Source organism: Cydia amplana, chromosome 9 (assembly GCF_948474715.1).
Source record: "Cydia amplana chromosome 9, ilCydAmpl1.1, whole genome shotgun sequence".
Classification (NCBI taxonomy): domain Eukaryota; kingdom Metazoa; phylum Arthropoda; class Insecta; order Lepidoptera; family Tortricidae; genus Cydia; species Cydia amplana.
Window position 1 is genome coordinate 867752 of NC_086077.1, and position 20378 is coordinate 888129.

At 36.6% G+C, this 20378-nt stretch overlaps 1 protein-coding gene across 2 annotated transcripts in view; it reads left to right on the forward strand.

The window, feature by feature from the left end:
• Positions 1-20378, forward strand: part of LOC134650927 (suppressor of cytokine signaling 2-like) — a 52105-nt gene that overhangs the window by 24483 nt on the left and 7244 nt on the right. The window contains exons 1-2 of one of the 2 annotated variants that reach the window (XM_063505881.1): positions 9351-10006; positions 15179-15396. In XM_063505881.1, the coding sequence (XP_063361951.1) occupies positions 9934-10006; positions 15179-15396 (291 nt within the window). In that variant the 5' untranslated portion in view covers positions 9351-9933. Of the gene's footprint in view, positions 1-9350; positions 10007-15178; positions 15397-20378 lie in introns of those variants that run through there. The other variant, XM_063505882.1, reaches the window with a different exon arrangement.

The following is a 20378-nucleotide window of genomic DNA, read 5'->3' on the forward strand; positions in this document are numbered from 1 at the left end:
GTAGGTGGGTGGTGCGTGGGGGTGGCACGGCACCTGCTTTCACCCTTTCAGTTTAAATTCACTTAGGTACTTAAGTAAGATGGTTTCATAAGTTTCATTCCATTAAGGTTAGGTATCTTCTTGAGTAGTACAACGAAGTTGGTTTTAGTGGTTTGATATTTGTTAAACGATAAATTTAGAACAGTATCGTTTATTTACAAATTTTACAATAGATGTTATTTCTTTGAACTTTATAGGCAGTCGAAATACATGTATTTCATTCGATTTCTAAAATAAAAATATATCTATTTGAAATTCTCATAATGATTTCTTTCATTTGATATATTTTCTGGATTTCTAAAATAAAAATATATTTGAAATTCTTATAATGAGCCGTTTCATTTGATTAGAAAATTAAAAAAAAAGTTTTGCAAAGTGTGTTAGTGTTATACCTATAGCTGGTCAAGCAGATCTTGTCAGTAGAAAAAGGCGGCAAATTGGAAAAATCTAGGCGCGAAGGGATATCGCCCCATAAAAAATTGCATTTCGCGCCTTTTTTTACTGACAAGATTTGCTTGACCGGCTATCTAGACACGCGGTAGCGTGTCCAGCCAAGTTAGGTATAACACTGACACACTTTGCAAAACTTTTTTTTTTAATTTTCTATTTTAGCCCCCCAAGGTGCCCCCTACGTTTAAAGTTCATTTATTTACGTTAAAATGTCCGGATTTGGGTCATAGGCTTACATATTTGTGCAATATTCCAACATAAATTGGTCTAGTAGTTTAGGAGTAAATAGGCTGTGACCGGCGGACAGACAGACGGACAAGTGATCCTATAAGGGTTCCGTTTTTTCCTTTTGACGTACAGACCCCAAAAAATTTAATTTGTCAGTCGTATTATTTAAACACACGCAGCAAATTGTTAGTAGAGAACTTCTCTTAAAGAAAACCTCTTCAAGAATAGTTCTGTTGGTGTTCTAGGAATGAAAATGTTGATTAAGTAAGAAGAACATTTCTTAGCGTTAATTAAATGAAAGCGAAGTGCCGAGAAAATTGCTTTTACGTAAAAACCGCTTTAATCGTAATCACAAAGATAAAGAACGTTTCGTACAAACTATAAAAAATAATGGAAAATTCTGAAAAGGAGAAAACAAGTAAGTAAGTGCGTTTCATTGTAAAACCATTTATATTAGCCGACTGGTAAACAAGGCGGGTTAAGGTTCCGTCACACAGGCGCGTTTTCCGGGCGGGGCGTGAGCGTTTTATATGAAAAAGCGGCGCGCCCCGCTCACGCGCTGCCCGCAAAACGTGCCTGTGTGACGGAGCCTTTATTGTTTTTAGAGTTTATCAACATTTTGTCACCTATACATACGTACGGTACTTATAGCATATGTATAACGCGAAACTCTGCGTGGGGGGGGCACTTCCACAATCCGTCACAAATGTCACAATCTAAGCGTCTACCGCAAACGAGAGTCGAAATTTTGTTATGTTACCTCTCTATCACTCTTGCATATTCGAGCGATAAAGAGGCAGATAGCTGAGTTGCGCCTTTATGCGATTAAAAAGCGATTTCGCGCGGGTCCTCCACTTTCGTTTATAGTATTCTAATAGCTGGTTTTACGGTTAGCTATAATTTCGAAAATTTTCAGAATTTCCATTAAGCTTCTCTTCTTAAAATTTAATTTCTATTTCGCTTAGTATTAATATGAAACGTCTCAACATCAACTTTTCCAAAGTAGAATAAAATATTTAACGATTAAAAAGAAATTCAAGCGGACGTCTTCTGAGAAACTGAAGTATTCATGTGAAAGAAAGTATTCAGTACTGAACAGAATACTCAAAGGAATAGGCTAGGTCGTGTCGTGTCACGGTGTCAGGCCAAGTTCGACGAAAACCCTTCACACTCTTTTCTCTTTTCCACCCACATTACCCATATAGAATCCGTATCTAAGCTACATGATTTCAATAGAATAAAAGTGAGGAAAGGTGTCATTATAAATGTCATACTTTCATAGAAACTTGACATTAATGATGACATCGCCACACTTTGTCATCAACTCATCAGTTTGGTCCGATTCTAACTTTATGCGTAGGAGAAAGAAAGCGGAGAAATAAGCAACTTTATAGCTATGCCCGTTCATCTGTCTGTCTGTCTGTTGTGTTCTTGGAGGCGGGTTTGTATGATTTTTCAGCCATTCATCAGTTCATCACTTAACTAGAAGTTTACAAATAGGTACATATTTGTCTCCTTAATCTGAGAATTCTACTGCACATTAAACACTTAACGATTACACCCTATATAAAGGGGCTCACAGATTACCAGTTCGCCGGACGATATAGCCTGTCAGTTGTTCGGAGCTGTCAAATTTTGCTTTTAACTGACAGGCCGATATCGTCCGGCGGACCGATAATCATCCCTTAACTATAGCTGGTCAAACCAATTTGTCAGTAAATAAAAACATAAAAACTATACTCATCCTTTTCTTTTTGGTGCTAGTAGTAATGTAAGATAAAGATAGTATGATTCTCTCTGTCTATGTTTGAAATGAGACAGTCCTTTGACAAACTATATAATGTTTTACTAAACCACATAAAAACTTGGCCTGTTTTTACAAATTATCATTTTACGGTCCTTGATACAGCAATAGGTAGGTACCTATCCCGAACACTCGAACAAAAGACTCCTTATAATATACGAAAATAAGTGCCGATTTCCGAGAAATATGTAAGTAAGTAGTAATTTAGGGGCGCGTCCACCAATTACGTGCGCATAATACGTAGATAATGATATAGCAATTTTATTTCTATTACGATATTGTGGAACCTTTGTCTTCTTTGAGACGTCCTTCCTTATATTCATAACATAACATAAGACGTTTCTTTGAAATACCTATATTATCTGTTCTGACAAGTACTTTTGTCAATTTTAGGGTTCCGTACCCAAAGGGTAAAAACCGGACCGTATTGACTCCACTGTCCGTCTGTCTGTCTATCTGTCACCAGGCTGTATCTCATGAACCGTGATAGCTAGACAGTTGAAATGTTCACAGATGATGTATTTCTGTTGCCACTATAAACAACAAATATTATCTACTAAAAATAAGTAAGGAACCCTCTGTGTGCGAGTCCGACTCGCAGTTGTCCGGTTTTTTAATAGTTTTCTCAAGGGATTAAAGGACCTATGGAGTTCTTTAAAGGGCGGCAATGCGCATGTGACACACTGTCCGTTTATAAAAAAAAGTAGGTAATGCTGATGATGATGAAAATGTACCTATTTGACTAGTAAGTAAGTAGGTCAAATGTTTAAAATCTATAGACTAAAGTAACCGCTTAAAATAAACCGTCAATTTTTGCAAATAATACGTTTTAACGACTCTCGAGTCTGGTCAGGATTACCTATGCCATGGGGTTGGTTCTCGAAAAAAGGAGGTTATAACCATTGAGATTTTGAGACAAGTTTTAAAGTGATAGCAATGTAAATACAGTTACAGTCACCTGCAATAATATTATGTTACACAACGCAGGCCGCAAAAATATCTTATTTGTAGAGCCATAAGTGCGTGTCACATATTTTTGCGGCCTTCGAAGAGTATCATTGCAGGTGACTGTACATGTGTCATCACTTTTTATGTAGGTACTTCTCGTAGTCGGTCTTCGGACTTTTCGTTTGTTTGTTTGGTGTTTGTTTGTCACTTGCGCGGGAAATATGTAGAAATAGTGTTGTACACGTGGCGCTAGTGACCGAATGATTAAAACTGAATGAAATAAGTATGGATGTAAAAATTGGAATTCGTATAATTTAATTTTTGTTTTTCATATACAATTAAAAATATATACTACATAATTATATTATAATCGGCTACAGCGAAAATATTTGGTTGGCAAAAGGGAACTTATATAAGATTTTGTAAAAATATGTCTTATTAGTCGTAAGTGATATGATTATTTTGTTGTAATGAAAAATTCAATTAGGTACATGATGAAAATTTCAATTACATATATTATAAAATAAACGTGCTTCAAACTAATAAAAATCTTTTACGAGACCCGATTGTCACCCATGTCTTTTTTTAAAGAGACAAATTGATAGAAACAATTGAGGGTCCATAGATTTTTAACTACCTGCACCCATATAATAAAAAATTAAAAATATCATATTTTATTTGCAAAAAAAAGTTTTTTATGGAAGCCCAGGTAAACTAACATCGAAAGTTACCGTTCAGCGTCCTTCAGTCGCACAATAACGGTGCCAGTTCCGAAGAATTGAAAGTCGCGAAATCGCCGTGCTATTAACGGAATACGAGGAACTCTCCGTCACAATGTAAAATTGTCGTGCGAGAATAGGCTGACTTTTATAAGGAACTGACTCACAGGCCTTTCGGTTGTTTCATTTATAGCAATTTCGTGAGATAATTACATGCGCACTATTTTTTTTTAATGAGTGATTATATATAAAGTGAGTAGAAATAAAGAAATGTCCTTTAAGACATAAATCATAGGTAATTAATACATTAACGATCTGATTACCTGAAATATCACAAAAAAAAGTTGTAAAGTTGTGAGTTTATTTTAATAATATTTACCTACAATAAAATACAAATAGGTACTCTTTATTGCACACCTCCATAAAAGACAACAATACAAAAGAAAACAGCAACACAAGCAGAGGTGAACAACAGGCGTTCTGATCGCATTTTTTTATTTAATAATAAATAATTTTGGTAATTGAGTCAAATTAAAAACATGTCCAGAACTCCAGACTACAAAAACAAAAATTACGAAAACATCATTCTATTATCGTTATACGGGGAACTCTTCGTCACAAAAATGTCGGGCCACACGAATAGGCTCCTTTTGAACGAACTGTGTCATAGGCCTTTCGTTTGTATTATTTATATACAACCTTGGGCGAAATAAGTCCAAAAAGCGTCATTTACGGCAGAAATTTACCACTGGTACTGTACTGAAGAAATTTAACAGCTGGGATTTTCTTCTCGCCTTTTCCACTGAGCAACTGAAAAAAAAATCACTGAAGTGAATTGGTATAATAGTAATTACTGGGTTTTTTTCTCAGTTGTTGCCAGTGGTAGCAGACGACGGAAAAATTCTTAACTGTTGCCACTGCTGACTGATAACACAACGCGACGATTTTTTTTATCAACGAGATCCTTATATGTTATCATTAATTAATATCAGACGGAAACGATTAACTAATTAATCCAAGATTCGGCTTAATGGATAAACTCGTTAACAATTCTTGTAATAATATTTGTCCAATTGAACACTATCTTTACAATAAAATCTTAATGTTATGCAATACACTTATTGTCATGGCGTCACACAAATGTAGCACACGTATTTAGATCAATACGCGCTTGATGAGCCTCAAAGTTCCTAATCCTATTATAACTAATAAACTATGTAGTTGAAAAGTTTGGCCTAAGCACACATAGTTTCGGGTTATACAAGCAAGGAGTGAACCAGGTTTTTTTAGATGTGAACAACACATTATTTAGGCGTATTCTAATTTTAATAAGAGTATGTGAATAAGATTTGGATTAGATATGGATCTGATTTGTCAGTGTTATAAGTGACGTTTTTGGTTGAAGAAATGTAACTATTGACACTGACAGATCAGATCCACATCTAATCCAAATCAAAGAGTTCAAAAGTGCCGGGTGGAGTAAGAATATCAAGCATTTCGGAATCCAAATCTAATTCACTTCCTCTTAGTAATATGAGAATACGAGTATGGGTTTGAATCAAATATTTAATTCTAAACGGAACTGATAATAATGAAGAAATATATACATATTATTTTAAATAAAAATAGAGCAACAAGCTTCCTCCAGTTCGACTCTAGCTCATGCCGATCCGATCCCGAGCGGAATAGCTTTCTAGTTTCAATTAAAGTGTCGAATGCAAACTACAGGTTTAGTGAAGCCAATTAGGGGCGCCCTAGGGTGCCTCATAACCCGGTTCTTGATTGTATACAATTTATTAACGTTTCAAAGTAAATAATAAATGAACACCAAAAAATAAAACTGTTTATTAAACAAGAGCTTCTTGGAGTTATAATATACTGTACTTACTGGTTTCTCATGAAGTTAAAATAGCTGTTTGGTTGATTACACAGTGACCGAATGATTTTTTAAACTTTAAATGAAGCGAATTATCTTAAAATCATCGAGACGTAATTACTAGATTAGATAAGATTACCTAGTTATATTTCACATTTGAATATATTTTTACATACATGCTTGACATTATGATGAAATTGTGCGTTTTATAGTCAATCATCCATATAACATATTTTATATACCTACGTGTCGTTTTTAATTGTTACTGAATTCCAAAATGCTAACGTACAGATGTGCAAGTTGCGGAAAGTTTCCATAAAATTCTATAAATTCTCGGAAATTTCATGAAACTTTCACTAGGAAATATGGGAAATTTAAATTTAAAATTGGAAAGTTTCAATTCTCATACAAAAATGTAAGAAATTTTCCGAATTTTTCTTACGTTCAATTTCCGAAACATTTCGCAATTTTGGAAAGTTTCCTTAGGCACATCAGTATGCTAACGTATATGTAAGGTATAGGTAATAATCTGTCACCGTTGTTCTTGTTTCGCAACAAGCTGTCAAATTACGCTGTCGATTTGAATACCTGACTAATATAGGTACGTGTTTGAAAACCGGACTTATATAGGCATTATAGGTAAATTCTTAGAACCGAGGTATCTTGGGCGAGGTCCGGGTGACGACAGTTACGTCACTTCGCTCGACTACGTTTCAGCTACAAATAACGACTAGACTAATACCGCAAATGCTTAGATAGGTAATTACGATGTCTTTAGCGTAGACTTATTCTAAATAAACGGTGATTCAGGTGGCTGGCACGATTATGGGATTAAAATTTCAACTGTCTGTCTACCGTCTAAATATCCGTACCTACAACGTACGTCAAAGTAACAGTTTTCATAAAGTTAAAAAAAGTTCTTTTAGTTATTTCATCAGGATTCCATTCTACTCTTATGATACTGGTATGGGTTTTTATTCTCGCAGTTAGCTACTATAATAGAAAGTGATAGGAGGCAGACATGCGGGAGTCAATGTTGGTTATATCGGTATACATCGGTTTTCATCTAACGAATGACGAAATACTTGGCAATTGATGCGAAGGCTTATTAGATGGTCGACAAAAATAGAACAAACAAAAAGTTAGTTCCTTTTGCCAACCGGATGGCAACTTTTTGTTCAGTTTGTGTAATTATTTAATTTTCCTGTAAGGTGACAAAACCATATTGCGACATTTAGTTCTAGATTGTGACTGTCTAAAATATTTTATACTACGGTTGTAAATTGTAATAAACTAGTCACACTCTGATGTACCTGTCTGTACTTTAGCCTTAAGATAATGGCAACAAACTATAGCCAATCTACATTTAAATTTACTTCAGTTAATAACGAAGAAGTTCACTAATTACGAATAATTATGCTTAATTGCTTTTATTTAAAATATATGATGCGAAGTCATCATATTAATACATAATCACACACACATTCACACCATTATACCAAGTATGTTCTGAGTGTGTAGGTACACATCGACAGGCGTTCTATAGAAAAAACGCATTGCCTCTAGACTGTTTCTCGGAAAGGCACCATCGGTCGCCTCACCTCAAGTGTTACAAAGAACCGAGGGGTCAAAGACTTGAAAGGACGAAGGTAATATTCGCAGTGACACGTTATCGAGTTTTAATACATATTTTGTATTTTAGTACGTGCTATTATGAATAACGTAGCTGGATATCAGCAACAAGTTTAAGACGTTTAAGTAATTTATAGAGAGTATAAAGAAGGTTTTTTTGTCTGATCTGTCTTTTTTATAACACTTTAAATTTTTGTATACATATTTAATTACACAAACGAGTCTACCGCGATATAGTCTGTGGTAGTGCGGTATAGTCTGTGTTTTTTATTTCAATATAAGTATGTATTTACTCGCATGCTTAATTAACGTACCTATTAACGCATGCATTGCATGACTGAATAAAAAAAGCGTTCAATTCTTATGGCATATTTTGCCTTCATTTTTTTTGTTTAATTCTATCGACATCTGCCCTACTATATGTAATTTACTGGTAATGGTCGTACAAAAAACGTAATGTCTTCAAGTTTACCTTTTGTACTTGTTTACGCAATAAGTTAATTAAATACGGCACTTAAATAAAACGTAGTCTCCGCGTTGAGAAACTCATTCCGAGTAAGAAATTAGTCCCAAATTGAATTCTCGGAGATAAATTTGAAAGTACTCGGCAGTCGCAACAGCTGCGTTTTTCGAAGCGACATGCGGCGAGGCAGATGGTTGTGAAAGCCGCGCGGGCGCAGGTAAGGGATTCCGAGAACGCCGAATATAATCGCAATACGGAGAACTCACTCTCTATGGCGCGGCGCAGCGCGAATTGAACACCTGCGTCCTGAATGCGATGTCAATGCCGATGGAGAATCAACCAATTGTCTGGCCTACTATTGTTGTATATGTAGTGTGTATTGTGTTTTCAAACAACACAAAATTATACGTTTTCGAAATGCCGATTCATATCTCAAAAGCAAAAGTAAACTAAACTTGCGCACGAGCAAGCCTGGCAAAGTACCTATGTAAAAAATCACTGATCATATGCTTATTTATATTGGTGATCTTGACCCATTAGTTACTACATCAAAAATCCCCTCACAATCGCGCGTGCCCGTAATCGCTAATCACGGGCCTTGTTACGAGAATTCCACAAATTAGTTTCAACAGCACGGGGACATCGAAGTACTTACCTAATGTTTTTCATCTTCTATTTCTGACTTATCGCATGCGCACGATAATTTTATTCTTGTTACTCATTCTTATTGTTCCATTTACTGATAAGGAATCAATAAAATATTCTTAGAAGTGATGATTAAGCGATAGGAGAAGGGCATAATTAGTATTAGATTACTACTATGAATAATAAGTAGGACAGTTCTTGTCCTCTTTTCTGATCAAGGCGAATCTCGTTTTATTTTAAGACCGATATTACCATATCCGTTTCGGATTAAATTGCATATTCATCCTCGGTGTGTATTCTCGGAAACGATTTTATGTCTCAGAATTCGTGTATAAACTGACGCAATGTCTTAATTGGAAACCTATAAAACTTGACAAGTTTTTATCAAGTAAGTACTTAAAAGGTGTTAACAATAAATCATAGAAATAGGTAGGTACTATTTCTAAATTAGAAATAAGTGGAAGACCATATAGGTAGGCGTGAAAGCACGTTTTACTACGATACTCAGAACCGCGGCATACCAACAATGGCAACAATATACAATGCAAAATGGCAATGACTAGATAAAATGGTTAAATCATTGTCGGTAGGTGAATGGATTCTAGGAAAACAAACAGTGTAGGCATGCCAGCGGCAAGTTTCATTCGCATCGACATGCCAGTTTGTTAGCAGACCGTAGTAGTGACGGACCTACTCGCTCCGGGCTCTGACGAGTCGTGTGTAGAATATAGACGCGGTGCCGACTGTTGAGTGTTGACTCAGTTGTTAGCTGTCGCTCGACACAGTTGGCTGTCTTGTACGGTTACAAGCGCGCTATTTCTTTAAACTCGTTTATTTAATTTAAAATATTTGTTCATTCAATCAGTTCACGGTACCGTTCATTGACGGACATTGCCCAACACTAGTTAGCGTCAAATTTTATGTGAAGTGACGTTTTCGGGAACACGGATTTTGAAAGTTGCGTGCAAGCGACTTTACAATTACAAACAAAGTTACTTTGGTGAAAATTATGGAAGTGAATGCCGCTTGGAATTTGTGTTGTGTGTTTTTATTGTGATAAACCGTGGCCTCTGGAGAGGAGACTAGCGGAGCCCGCGGCGCGCCGTGTAGTAATAGTGCTATACAACAAATGTGTTTGCTGGAGAAACGAAAGGCCTGCATCAGTCCTTTAGACATGACTTTGGCAGCCAGATATCCACAATGTAAGTTAAATGGACATTTTCACTTAACTGTGTACCACGGCCGTAGCAATCGTCACAAAATTGACGGTCCCATACATTTTGTCAGGAATGTGACGGTTATACGTTACTGAAACACGACTTAGGTCGCGCTTTAAAGTACAAGTTAAATGAAATTGCCCAAATACGAGTATAACACGTCATCAAACATCTTTTACTATTACTTTTTAACAATATAGATAGTTTATTTTAAACTTTAAGGTTAGGAAACTTATTGAGAACGAAATGGTTATTTCTAATGCACTAATCGTAAAACTATTTCACTGTAGACACTATAATTTGTTTCTTTATGAAACCTATATTTAAAGTTTCAACCTTGGCATCCTCTGATCAGTTTCCGAGAATCTAAATGAGGAGTTATTTATAAATGTATGTACATCAGTATGTACACTTGTGTAGGTATCAATAATATCATATAACGACTAAGCAGAATTGAACGTATGCACATAAATTAAACTTTGTGCATGCGATTTGAGAAATAATATGCTTTTGTACAAATTTTGAGGACTTTAAACTGACATGGATATTTATTCAGTTCAGTAAGCATTTTTGTTTGAACTAAAAACAGTGACATGCCACTGAAACTTAAAAAAATCAATATGGTGCAGTCAACTGCAATAATATGTTAGGCCAAAGGCCGCAACAATATCTGACATGATCTTGTTTGTAAAGCCATAAAAGAGTGTCACATATTTTTGCGGCCTTCGAAGAGTAACATATTATTGCAGTTGACTGTATGTATACACAAAAATGTATCCACATGTCTTATATGTGGTTGTTATACTTCGTTTTTTTAGCATTAGAAATTTGGTAAACAATCTTGATGTGTCTTTTAATTGAAAAACACATTTTAAAAATAAGTTACGGTAAATATGTAACAATTATGAATCTAATACGATCTTTTATAGTCTACTGCTTTCATAAGTAATAGTTATTGATTTTTAAAAAGTGTTTTTCAATTAAAAGACAGGTCAAAATCGCTTACCTTCTTTCAAGTTCTTTCTAATGCTAAAAAAAACCAACTATAGTTCATAAGAAATTAGTGGAAATTTAGTCAATCCAAATTTTCAATGAATTTTACAACATAGATAATGGGGTTTACTATAACATATCATATGTGGCTAGCAACATACTATGCAGAGAACTAGAAATCTGCAAAATCAGGCGTGGCTCACTCTGCGATTTCGTCGCAATTCTGTATCTCAATAAATTTGTCTTAAACTGGAATATTCCACAACTAAAATAGACTTAATTTAAACAAATGAAGCTATCATGTTATTATCAAGCTATTTTGAAGTGATAAATGTTGATGACCCCTGCTAACTTAAGATAAGTGTGTAAGTAGCATAATGGTATCAAATTATGACACCATGTTATTTAAACAATGATGATATTGATAAAGCACTTCAACATTATCTATAGACCTTGTTGTCAACTGCGCTTAAGTTATTTGACTGTGGATTTCTATTGGTAAAAAAGTCAAACGTAGGGGCATAGCTATGGTTAATTTAATATACATCAAATTATGTAAAAAAAAATATATTTTCCATAATGTCAATATCAAGAGAAGAAAGCGCTGGTGGCCTAGCGGTAAGAGCGTGCAACTTGCAATCCGGAGGTCGCGGGTTCGAACCCCGGCTCGTACCAATGAGATTTTCGGAACTTATGTACGATATATCATTTGATATTTACCAGGCGCTTTTCGGTGAAGGAAAACATCGTGAGGAAACCGGACTAATCCCAATACGGGCCTAGTTTACCCTCTGGGTTGGAAGGTCAAATGGCAGTCGCTTTCGTAAAAACTAGTGCCCACGCCAATTACTGGGATTAGTTGCCTAGCGGACCCCAGGCTCCCATGAGCCGTGGCAAAATGCCGGGACAACGCGAGGAAGAAGAAGAATGTCAATATCAAGAGAGGAAAATGGGGACTATGTTTGTATGGAGAAGCGGCCATTCTTTCCTCTTAATTCTACCGCAGTGCATCTCACTTGTAACAATGTCAGTACGACGGGGATGCATTGAGAATTACTTTACACAGTCATTAGCGAATTTTTTTTTTTTTTTTTTTTCTTTAGCCTATTTTGGTGTCCCACTGCTGGGCAAAGGCCTCCCCTCGTTTTTTCCACTCGACCCTGTCATCGGCATTTTCCCACCATTTGGGGTAGAATGCGTCCAAGTCGTCCCGCCATCTCCTTTTCGGTCTGCCTGAATTCCGGCCTGCATCATTAGCGAATATGTCAGTAATTCAGCATCTAACTCGTGGTAAGGATACTGGTGTGGTTCGATCTTTTATATGAATACTTGAGCAATTTATTTATGAAATACCTTTAGTACTGAATTTCAATTTGAATTTGAAATACATAAACGTAACTTTCCGAGAATTAGGTTTCCAGCCAGATTGATTTATATCAAGCCCTATAGATAAATTTCGTAGAATTTGACGGAGGCGTTTTTAGGAATTTTATTACAAAGAAATTAATTTTGCTTACACCATCAGGCTCCGCGATTCTTACGCCATTTGGTATTTTATTACACAAACGGGTCTACCGCGATATAATTTTATTGTTTTTACCTTAAATTCCGACGTTTCAGCGGAGTTGCACCAGCTGTGGTTTATAAACTAATTTCGGGTAGTTTAGTGGTGTTTTATTGATATATCCGTTGACATTTGCTGGGTTGTCAGTCTTTCCGTGACCACAGCTGGTGCAACTCAGCTGAAACGTCGGAATTTAAGGTAAAAACAATGAAATTATATCGCGGTAGACCCTTTTGTGTAATTAAATATGTGTACAAAACGCGAGAGTTTAAAGTGTTATATTTAGCATTTTGTTAATTTGTTTTTTTTTTTTTTTTTAATTTTTAGCTTGTAAGATTTTTATTATTGTATGTATGTTAGTTTGTAAGGTATGTATCTATGGGTCTTAGTTGCCTGACAAAATATGATATTTTAAATTTTAACTTTAGGGTCCTAGCTAGTTATTCAATACTTAACTTACGCTATAGAATTTCCAATTTAGCAAGAACCCTAAATGGCGTAACCATCCTGTGTGGTGACCAGAGATCGGACAGATTGGCGTCATTGCTCGCAATAATATGGACGCGACTCCAAATTTGATTAAATATTTAATCATTTAATTATTTTTTTACATGAGATTTAATTTTGTTCCCTAGTCAATAAATAGCACTTAGGTAAATATATTTTTGATATAAAAAATGAGTACCTACAGAAAATTTGGAAAACATACTGATTTTTTTAAATAAATTTACATTATAATTTATAAGAAATATTTGTGTTATTTATTGATTAGGAATCAAAATTAAGTAAACCTCAGGTAAGAAATTAATTAAATTATTAATTATTTAATCAATTTTGGAGTCATGTCCACATTATTGCGAGCAATGACGCAAATTTGTCCGATCTCTGGTGGTGACAGTACCTATCGGTAAAGAGTAGGCATAAAGTGTCATTCAATAGAACTTGCTAACTATGTAAACAAACCGCCATACTAAAATTGTCACTGAATGTCAATTTACTAGTAACGTTTCTTTACATAGTTAGCAAGTTCTATTCAATGACACTTTAGGTATTAACATAAATGCTTGATAGGTATGAAGGTATGATATGGATGACGATGACGAATAATAGAATACCTAGAGCAATTTTTTTTCTAAATGCATTGTCTTGATTACTCTTGATGTTAAATTCACAAGTTAGGTACACTATACAAAAACACTTGTTTTCTTTACTGCTATTAGTATTTACATAAAACATAAAATTGTTGCCGGAGTCCTTTCTGGGCTATAACCGCGAAAATCGAAGTTCGCAAATTGCGGCCATTTTTCTCTGTCACTCTAATTATGCCTTCATTGAAGTAAAAGAGAAAGATTAAATAAAAGAGAATTTCGGTTTTCGCGGGAGACCCCCTGAAGCTCGTGTCCTTAGTTGCAGTTTTAAAACTGAGGGGCTACCGCGAAAACCGAAGATCGCAAATTGCGGGGATCTTTCTCTTTTACTCCAATGAAGGCGTAATTGGAGTGACAGAGAAAAATGCCCGCAATTAGCGAAGTTCGATTTTCGCGGTTATAGCCTTGGACTCGGGACTTAAAGACTCGGAAGTTTTTTAGCGTACTTAGTCTCGTTAAAAAGAGTCGAGTTCTTCAAATTTAGACTCTCTACAGACTCGAGTTACTCGTAATAACCAACATGAGTAGGTAGTAAATATCAGCTTTAGGGCGAGAGACAACTCTGGACCAACTTAATCTGTGCAACTTATAAATAATTTACATATAAGTACCGCATACGGGCGCATAATAACTAAATTATAACTAGATTATTTAGTTTGTCATTTATGAACTGTCATTGATGAAGTGATCTAAAAACTGTTAATTCATAGTAATCCGTGAGTCATTATAAAGTGGAACTGGTGAGTTGTCAAATTAATGATTATTATGAAGTTGATTTCTTGTGAGACGTGAATAATCACTTAACGAGATAGTGGAATTTGCCCGCGCTATTTATTTGCGTTTTTTGAATTTTTATAAGCGGAATTATAAATTTTATAATAGACTAAATTGTAGAATAAAGGTTTCGTCACACAGGCGCGTTTTCCGGGCGGGGCGCGAGCGAGGCGTGAGCGTTTATATATGTAAAAGCGGCGCGCCCCGCTTACGCCCCGCTCGGAAAACGCGCCTGTGTGGCGAAGCCTTAAATATTATTAAATTATACAACGGGACTTAATAATGTGTAAAAATCGTAAAAGTTTAAATCAGTGTGAAGCCTTAAATATCTTTACAGTTTAATATTCTATTTTTTGATAATGTCATATCATATTTTTGGCCGAAAGGCATTATTTTATCTGAAGATCTGAACGAAGAAAATGAGAATATATGATGAAGTGGTAATATCATACGTTTGCAACTAAACGCAAGTAGCTAGTAGAAAATGTAAGAACTCGTAATAAACATTAATCAATGTGTAAACAGGCCCCAATGTGAAGGCCATCCACACTTATACCCGTATTTACCTTATAATGAAAAATAATTTTTGTGGCCTGGCGCGGATGTCTTGTTTGGCTGGTTGGCAATGAATGTGTTAAAATATTTAAAAGAAGTGACCCATATTTCCTTTGTTTCCAGATGCAACAGAAGTGGCACTGCCCCTCGGCTGGCCCGGCGTGTGCTGCCCCAACTGCCGGCAGCAAGTGCTGCTGGGCTGCAAGGGCCACTACCCCGCGTACGCCACGCCCACCTCCCCCCTCTACCCCGCGCCCTACAACGAGGAGCTGAAGAGGCTAGCTGACACCGTCAAGGCACTCAGATTGTCCGGGTGGTACTATGGGAATTTGGATTGGCAGGTGTGTATTAGCTTTAAAAGGTTTAAGGCTTCATCACACAGTCGCGTTTTCTGGGCGGGGCGTGAGCGGGGCGCGCCGCTTTTACATATAAAATGCTCACGCGCCGCTCACGCCCCGCCCGGAAGACGCGTCTGTGTGACGAAGCTTTTAATGTTAGAGAGGCTTCATCAGAGTCTTCAGAAAGATGTCCAAAGAGGATCAGGTTTTGCAAGCACGCAGCAAGAGTAAGCCCCCAACAAGGTGGATCGATCTAGTTAATATCGCAGAAAACGATTGCATGAGAAAACAAAGTATAATCCTTTTTATAGGGCAGCGGTTTCAAAAAGACCAACCTGGAACACCATTTTTTGTTTTTTTTTTCTCGTACAGATGTTTTAGGTCTATATGATGGCGATGACTCGATGAGGATTTTTTACACGTCATACATTCGTGGCGAGGTCGAACCGCATTGCCCTATGCGCGCACGCACGCGCCGCAAACTATTTGACAATAATCATATAAATAAAATAAATAAATAAATAAAATAAATTTATTTCAGACAATTAAACAGTCCATATTTTTACATTTTTAAATTAAATAAAATTAATATTAAATTAAATTAAAATTAAAATTAAAATTAAATTAAAATTACAATTAAATTAAAGATTAAAATTTAAAATTTAACAAACAACAGAATTAAAATATACCTCACTTTATATTATTATTTACATGTATTAGCATGCAGTGGTTCATGTAAGGGCAATCAAACCTGCTGGAGATCATGCTCAAGATGATGTTGGGGCTAGCACGCACTCTGCAGAGCAAGGACGCGCACTGCCTGCGCAGAGTGGTGAAGAAGCACGCGGTGCGCGCCTCCGCGAACATGCCCGATGCACTGCAGCGACGCGGCAACCTCAACATCACCCTGAACGCATCGTTATACTGGACGCGTAGGGCGCTGAGAGCTTTGCGCGTGTGATGAGCCCATAGAGTGCACGTATACAATGAGGTACAGTAAGCTCGGAAAAGAGTCACTTTTACCTCTCTCGTGCACCGCGCAAATCTACGAGCCAACATATTCGCCCTGACTGCCAGCGCCCTACGCTCTCTCTCGATGTCAGCGTCATCCATCAAGTTGTCCGTGAGCAGGTGACCTAGGTATTTAAATTGCCTTACATGACTAAGTTCGATCCCGTTCAACCTAATTGGGGGCACATTTTCTGGTAAACGAGTCCCAGACCTGAAAACCATTACTTCACTCTTTTTAGAGTTATATATCAGACCGTGACTAGATGCATAGTCTTCACATATTTGAAGCAGTGTCCTTAACCCGCAAACCGACGCGCTCAGCAGCGCCATGTCGTCCGCGTAGCTCAGGTTATTAACACACACGCCATCTATGTGGCAGCCGACATGTTGGTTGCTGAGCGCGACGATCAGCTCGTTCACATATACATTGAACAGCTTCGGTGAAGTCAACCCACCCTGTCTGACCCCACACTGTAACCTGTAAGGCTCAGAGAGCTTATCGGCCCATCGAACATTATTTATTTGGTTATTATACCAATATTTGAAAATATTTATTACTCCGACCGGCACGTTAGACTCTCCCAGCTTTTTCCACAGCAGATCATAACTTACTAAGTCAAAAGCCTTAGATAAGTCGAGAAAACAGGCGTAAACAGGTGTTTTCCGTGTGGTATAGTACTTAACGACATGCTTAAGGCTCAGTATGGCAGACTCAGTAGACAATCCCGGCTTGAAACCAAACTGATTGTCATGGACTGTCAGATATTTATCCAACTGAACATTAAGCAAGCCGTCAAGAACCTTAGCCAGAATAGTCGCCAAGGAAATAGGCCTATAGTTACTTTTATCCGATATATCCCCCACTTTACTCTTTACTATAGGCACTACAATAGTTCTCATTAATTCCATAGGCAAATATGAGTGGCGGAGACATAGCGAATAAAACATTGCAAGCACTCTGGGCAAGTGCGGCCCGGCGTAACGAAGATGCTCCACACTGAGGCCGTCATGACCGGGTGACTTTCCTCTAGACATCTGTTTGAGCACTTGTGCCACATCTTTAGCCGAAATCTCGAGAACTGGGACGTCAGATTTAATCTCAGTGTCAAGCATCGACTTGGACGGTCCGAGTGGTGACTTTACTGCAAAATGATTTTTAAACAAAGTGGCTATTTCCAAAGGGTCGGTCACACCATTAATGCTCACAGGTAAGCCAGGCGCAGGGTTTAATTTATTAGTCGTTTTCCAGAAACTCCTATAGTAGTTTATGCAACAGTGATATAATAAGGGTTCTCGACTACGTCTCGTTTTGTAACTTCGACCCTTGAATTTTAAGAACCAATTATGAGCTGTTGCATACATTACTTTTTCTATGACAGCTGCAGCAAAAAAAAAAAAAGAAAAAAAAAAAAAAAAAAAGAGAGAGTTATTATTAAAAAAAAAGAGATTATTAAAAAAAAAGAGTTATTATTTAAAAAAAATTGAGTTATTATTTAAAAAAAAAGAGTTATTATTTAAAAAAAAAAGAGTTATTATTGTAAATGAAAACATACCTCTTTCAATCAAGATGATCGGAACTTGTATCTTTAAAAAAAATAAAGCAGTTGTATTATACTCATAAGATGACTGCTAGCAGTCATCTTATGAGCCTATAGACAAAGCATTCAAATGACATTGCTTTAGATATCACTGTCAGTCATTTAATTGACACATTTAAGTGCTGGAGTAGAAAAAAATCATTCTTTGAGTGATGTAATGCAAGTTTGTCCATTTTAATTTGATCCTGGTGGTTTTGACACCACCTTAATCTTGACTTAAATATTCTACGGCTTGCACACATCGCCTCATATAAACGACCCGTCGAAGGTTTTCCGGATTCATCCCACACCTTAAAGTCTAGTCTAGCCTGCCTGTGAGCCTCACCTACGTGCCTATTCCAGCCAATGACACACTTCACCTTTTTTCCTTTGGGACCACTACCACGGTAACTTAGCAAAGCAGCCCGTCTAAGAGCAGTCAAGATACTCAAATATAAACGACAAATAACACTTTTGTGCCCATCATTCATACAAAAATCAGACCGACAACAATCACTCATTTCATGTGGATAGTCAATTGATTTTAATAAATCATTGCAAAGCATTGTGTACTTGCTAATCTGATGCGCATTTCTGTGCCCCCATTTAACCTTAAGATTATTACAATCAAATATATTGGGATAATTTTTCTGTCTAATAACACCTAAGTTAATTCGTAAACATAACGGAAAATGATCGGACCAAACTGTGTTATAGTCAACATACACATTCATAACAGACTTCAATGCAGTTTCAGTCACCAAACAATGGTCTAGCCACCGTCTAGATCCATGAGCATCGCTTATGAAGGTGTATGTTTCCGACGACAAGCCCAAAATATCTGTATCCGCTATAGTCCACTCGCGCTCACTACAGAAATCCGACAACTCAGTAAAAAATAAACCGCTAGGATGTGCATTCAAATCCCCGAGTATATAAACAGACTCACAGTTAGCATTATCCACTATAGCACTCACCGCACCGAGACAATCCGTGAACTCCGCTAAGTTGCTATGCTTTTCTGTAGGCATATATACACTTACAACCAGTATCTGGCGCTTTTCGATAACTATTTTAATCGCACAAACACGTGGGTTGTCACAGCTTAACACAGCCACATCACGAAATACGCTTTTTCGCCACAGAAGGGCAACGCCACCATAGGGCCTGCCACGTAACATGCCTGCGGTAGTGTCAACTGCCGAAGTTCCCGTAGTTCCAAACTCGTCATCAATACTACTTAAATACGAGACTTCTCCCGGCAGCAACCAAGTTTCTTGAAGAGCAACCAGATCGGAGGACCTGCATATTTCCCTAATACTCTCAAGAGAGCGCTTCACATTCTTGCAGTTATAACTGACAAACTGATTTGAAGTAATATTCATTAACGTAATATATTACTTCAAATCAGTAATATAATTTCATACGTCACAACAATGTATTGTTGCATCACGTGTCTGGTTTATTAGCCTTTGAATAGCGCCATTCAGACGCCATCATCTATAACGCGAAATCGTGCTTATTAGGAAACGCGTAGTTATCTAAATCGTAGTGCGACAAACTAATATCATGACTATCATGAGTCGAGATAATGTTAAGTACGTTTCAATCAATGATGAAATTAATTGAAGGCGTATATTATCAAATTAATGCGTACATTTAATATGAGATTTTCCTCATTATTTGAGGTAAATGTCGTATTTGTTATTCTCATATTGATAAACATAATTCCCTATATACATATATTGATACTAAATAATTATATTAAATCGCATGATTCGCATGACAGTCAATATCAAATATTGGGTATCTGGCTATCTGGGTACACATGTCTAGCAAAAGACTGAGACTCGTACAAATTGCATGCCCTTACACTCAAAATCACCTATTGGATGTAGTTTACTGTTCAGTTTTTTATGCATTATTAGTGCATTTTTTTGTAGTTGTGGCAAACAAAAAACATGTTTTTATTTAATTTTTAAAATATTTTTTCCAAAAATTGGCAGTAGAATTTGAAATCAATAGTGAAGGAAATATGGTTGTTTTTTTTTGTTCTGCAATCTAACGAAACGAAAGAAATTCAACTCTGTTCCAATTGATAATGGTTTAAATTTCTTTGAGATAATTAGACATGAAGGACCCTTGGCCTACATACAGACAGAGGCATATCTCTTTTTGTAAAGCTATTAGAGAATGGTTAGATACTAGATATCTTTGACGTAGACTTATCAGTCTTATCACTTATCAACTACTATAGACGCTGTCTGTACAGTGTACACGTGTAAGACACGGCACATGGCACTTATTAAGGCAGAGGGAATATATTTCCCACATGATTATGAACTTTGTTTCAAAGTGACAGGGTTCAATTTTGCATAATCTGACACCCTTAGCCTT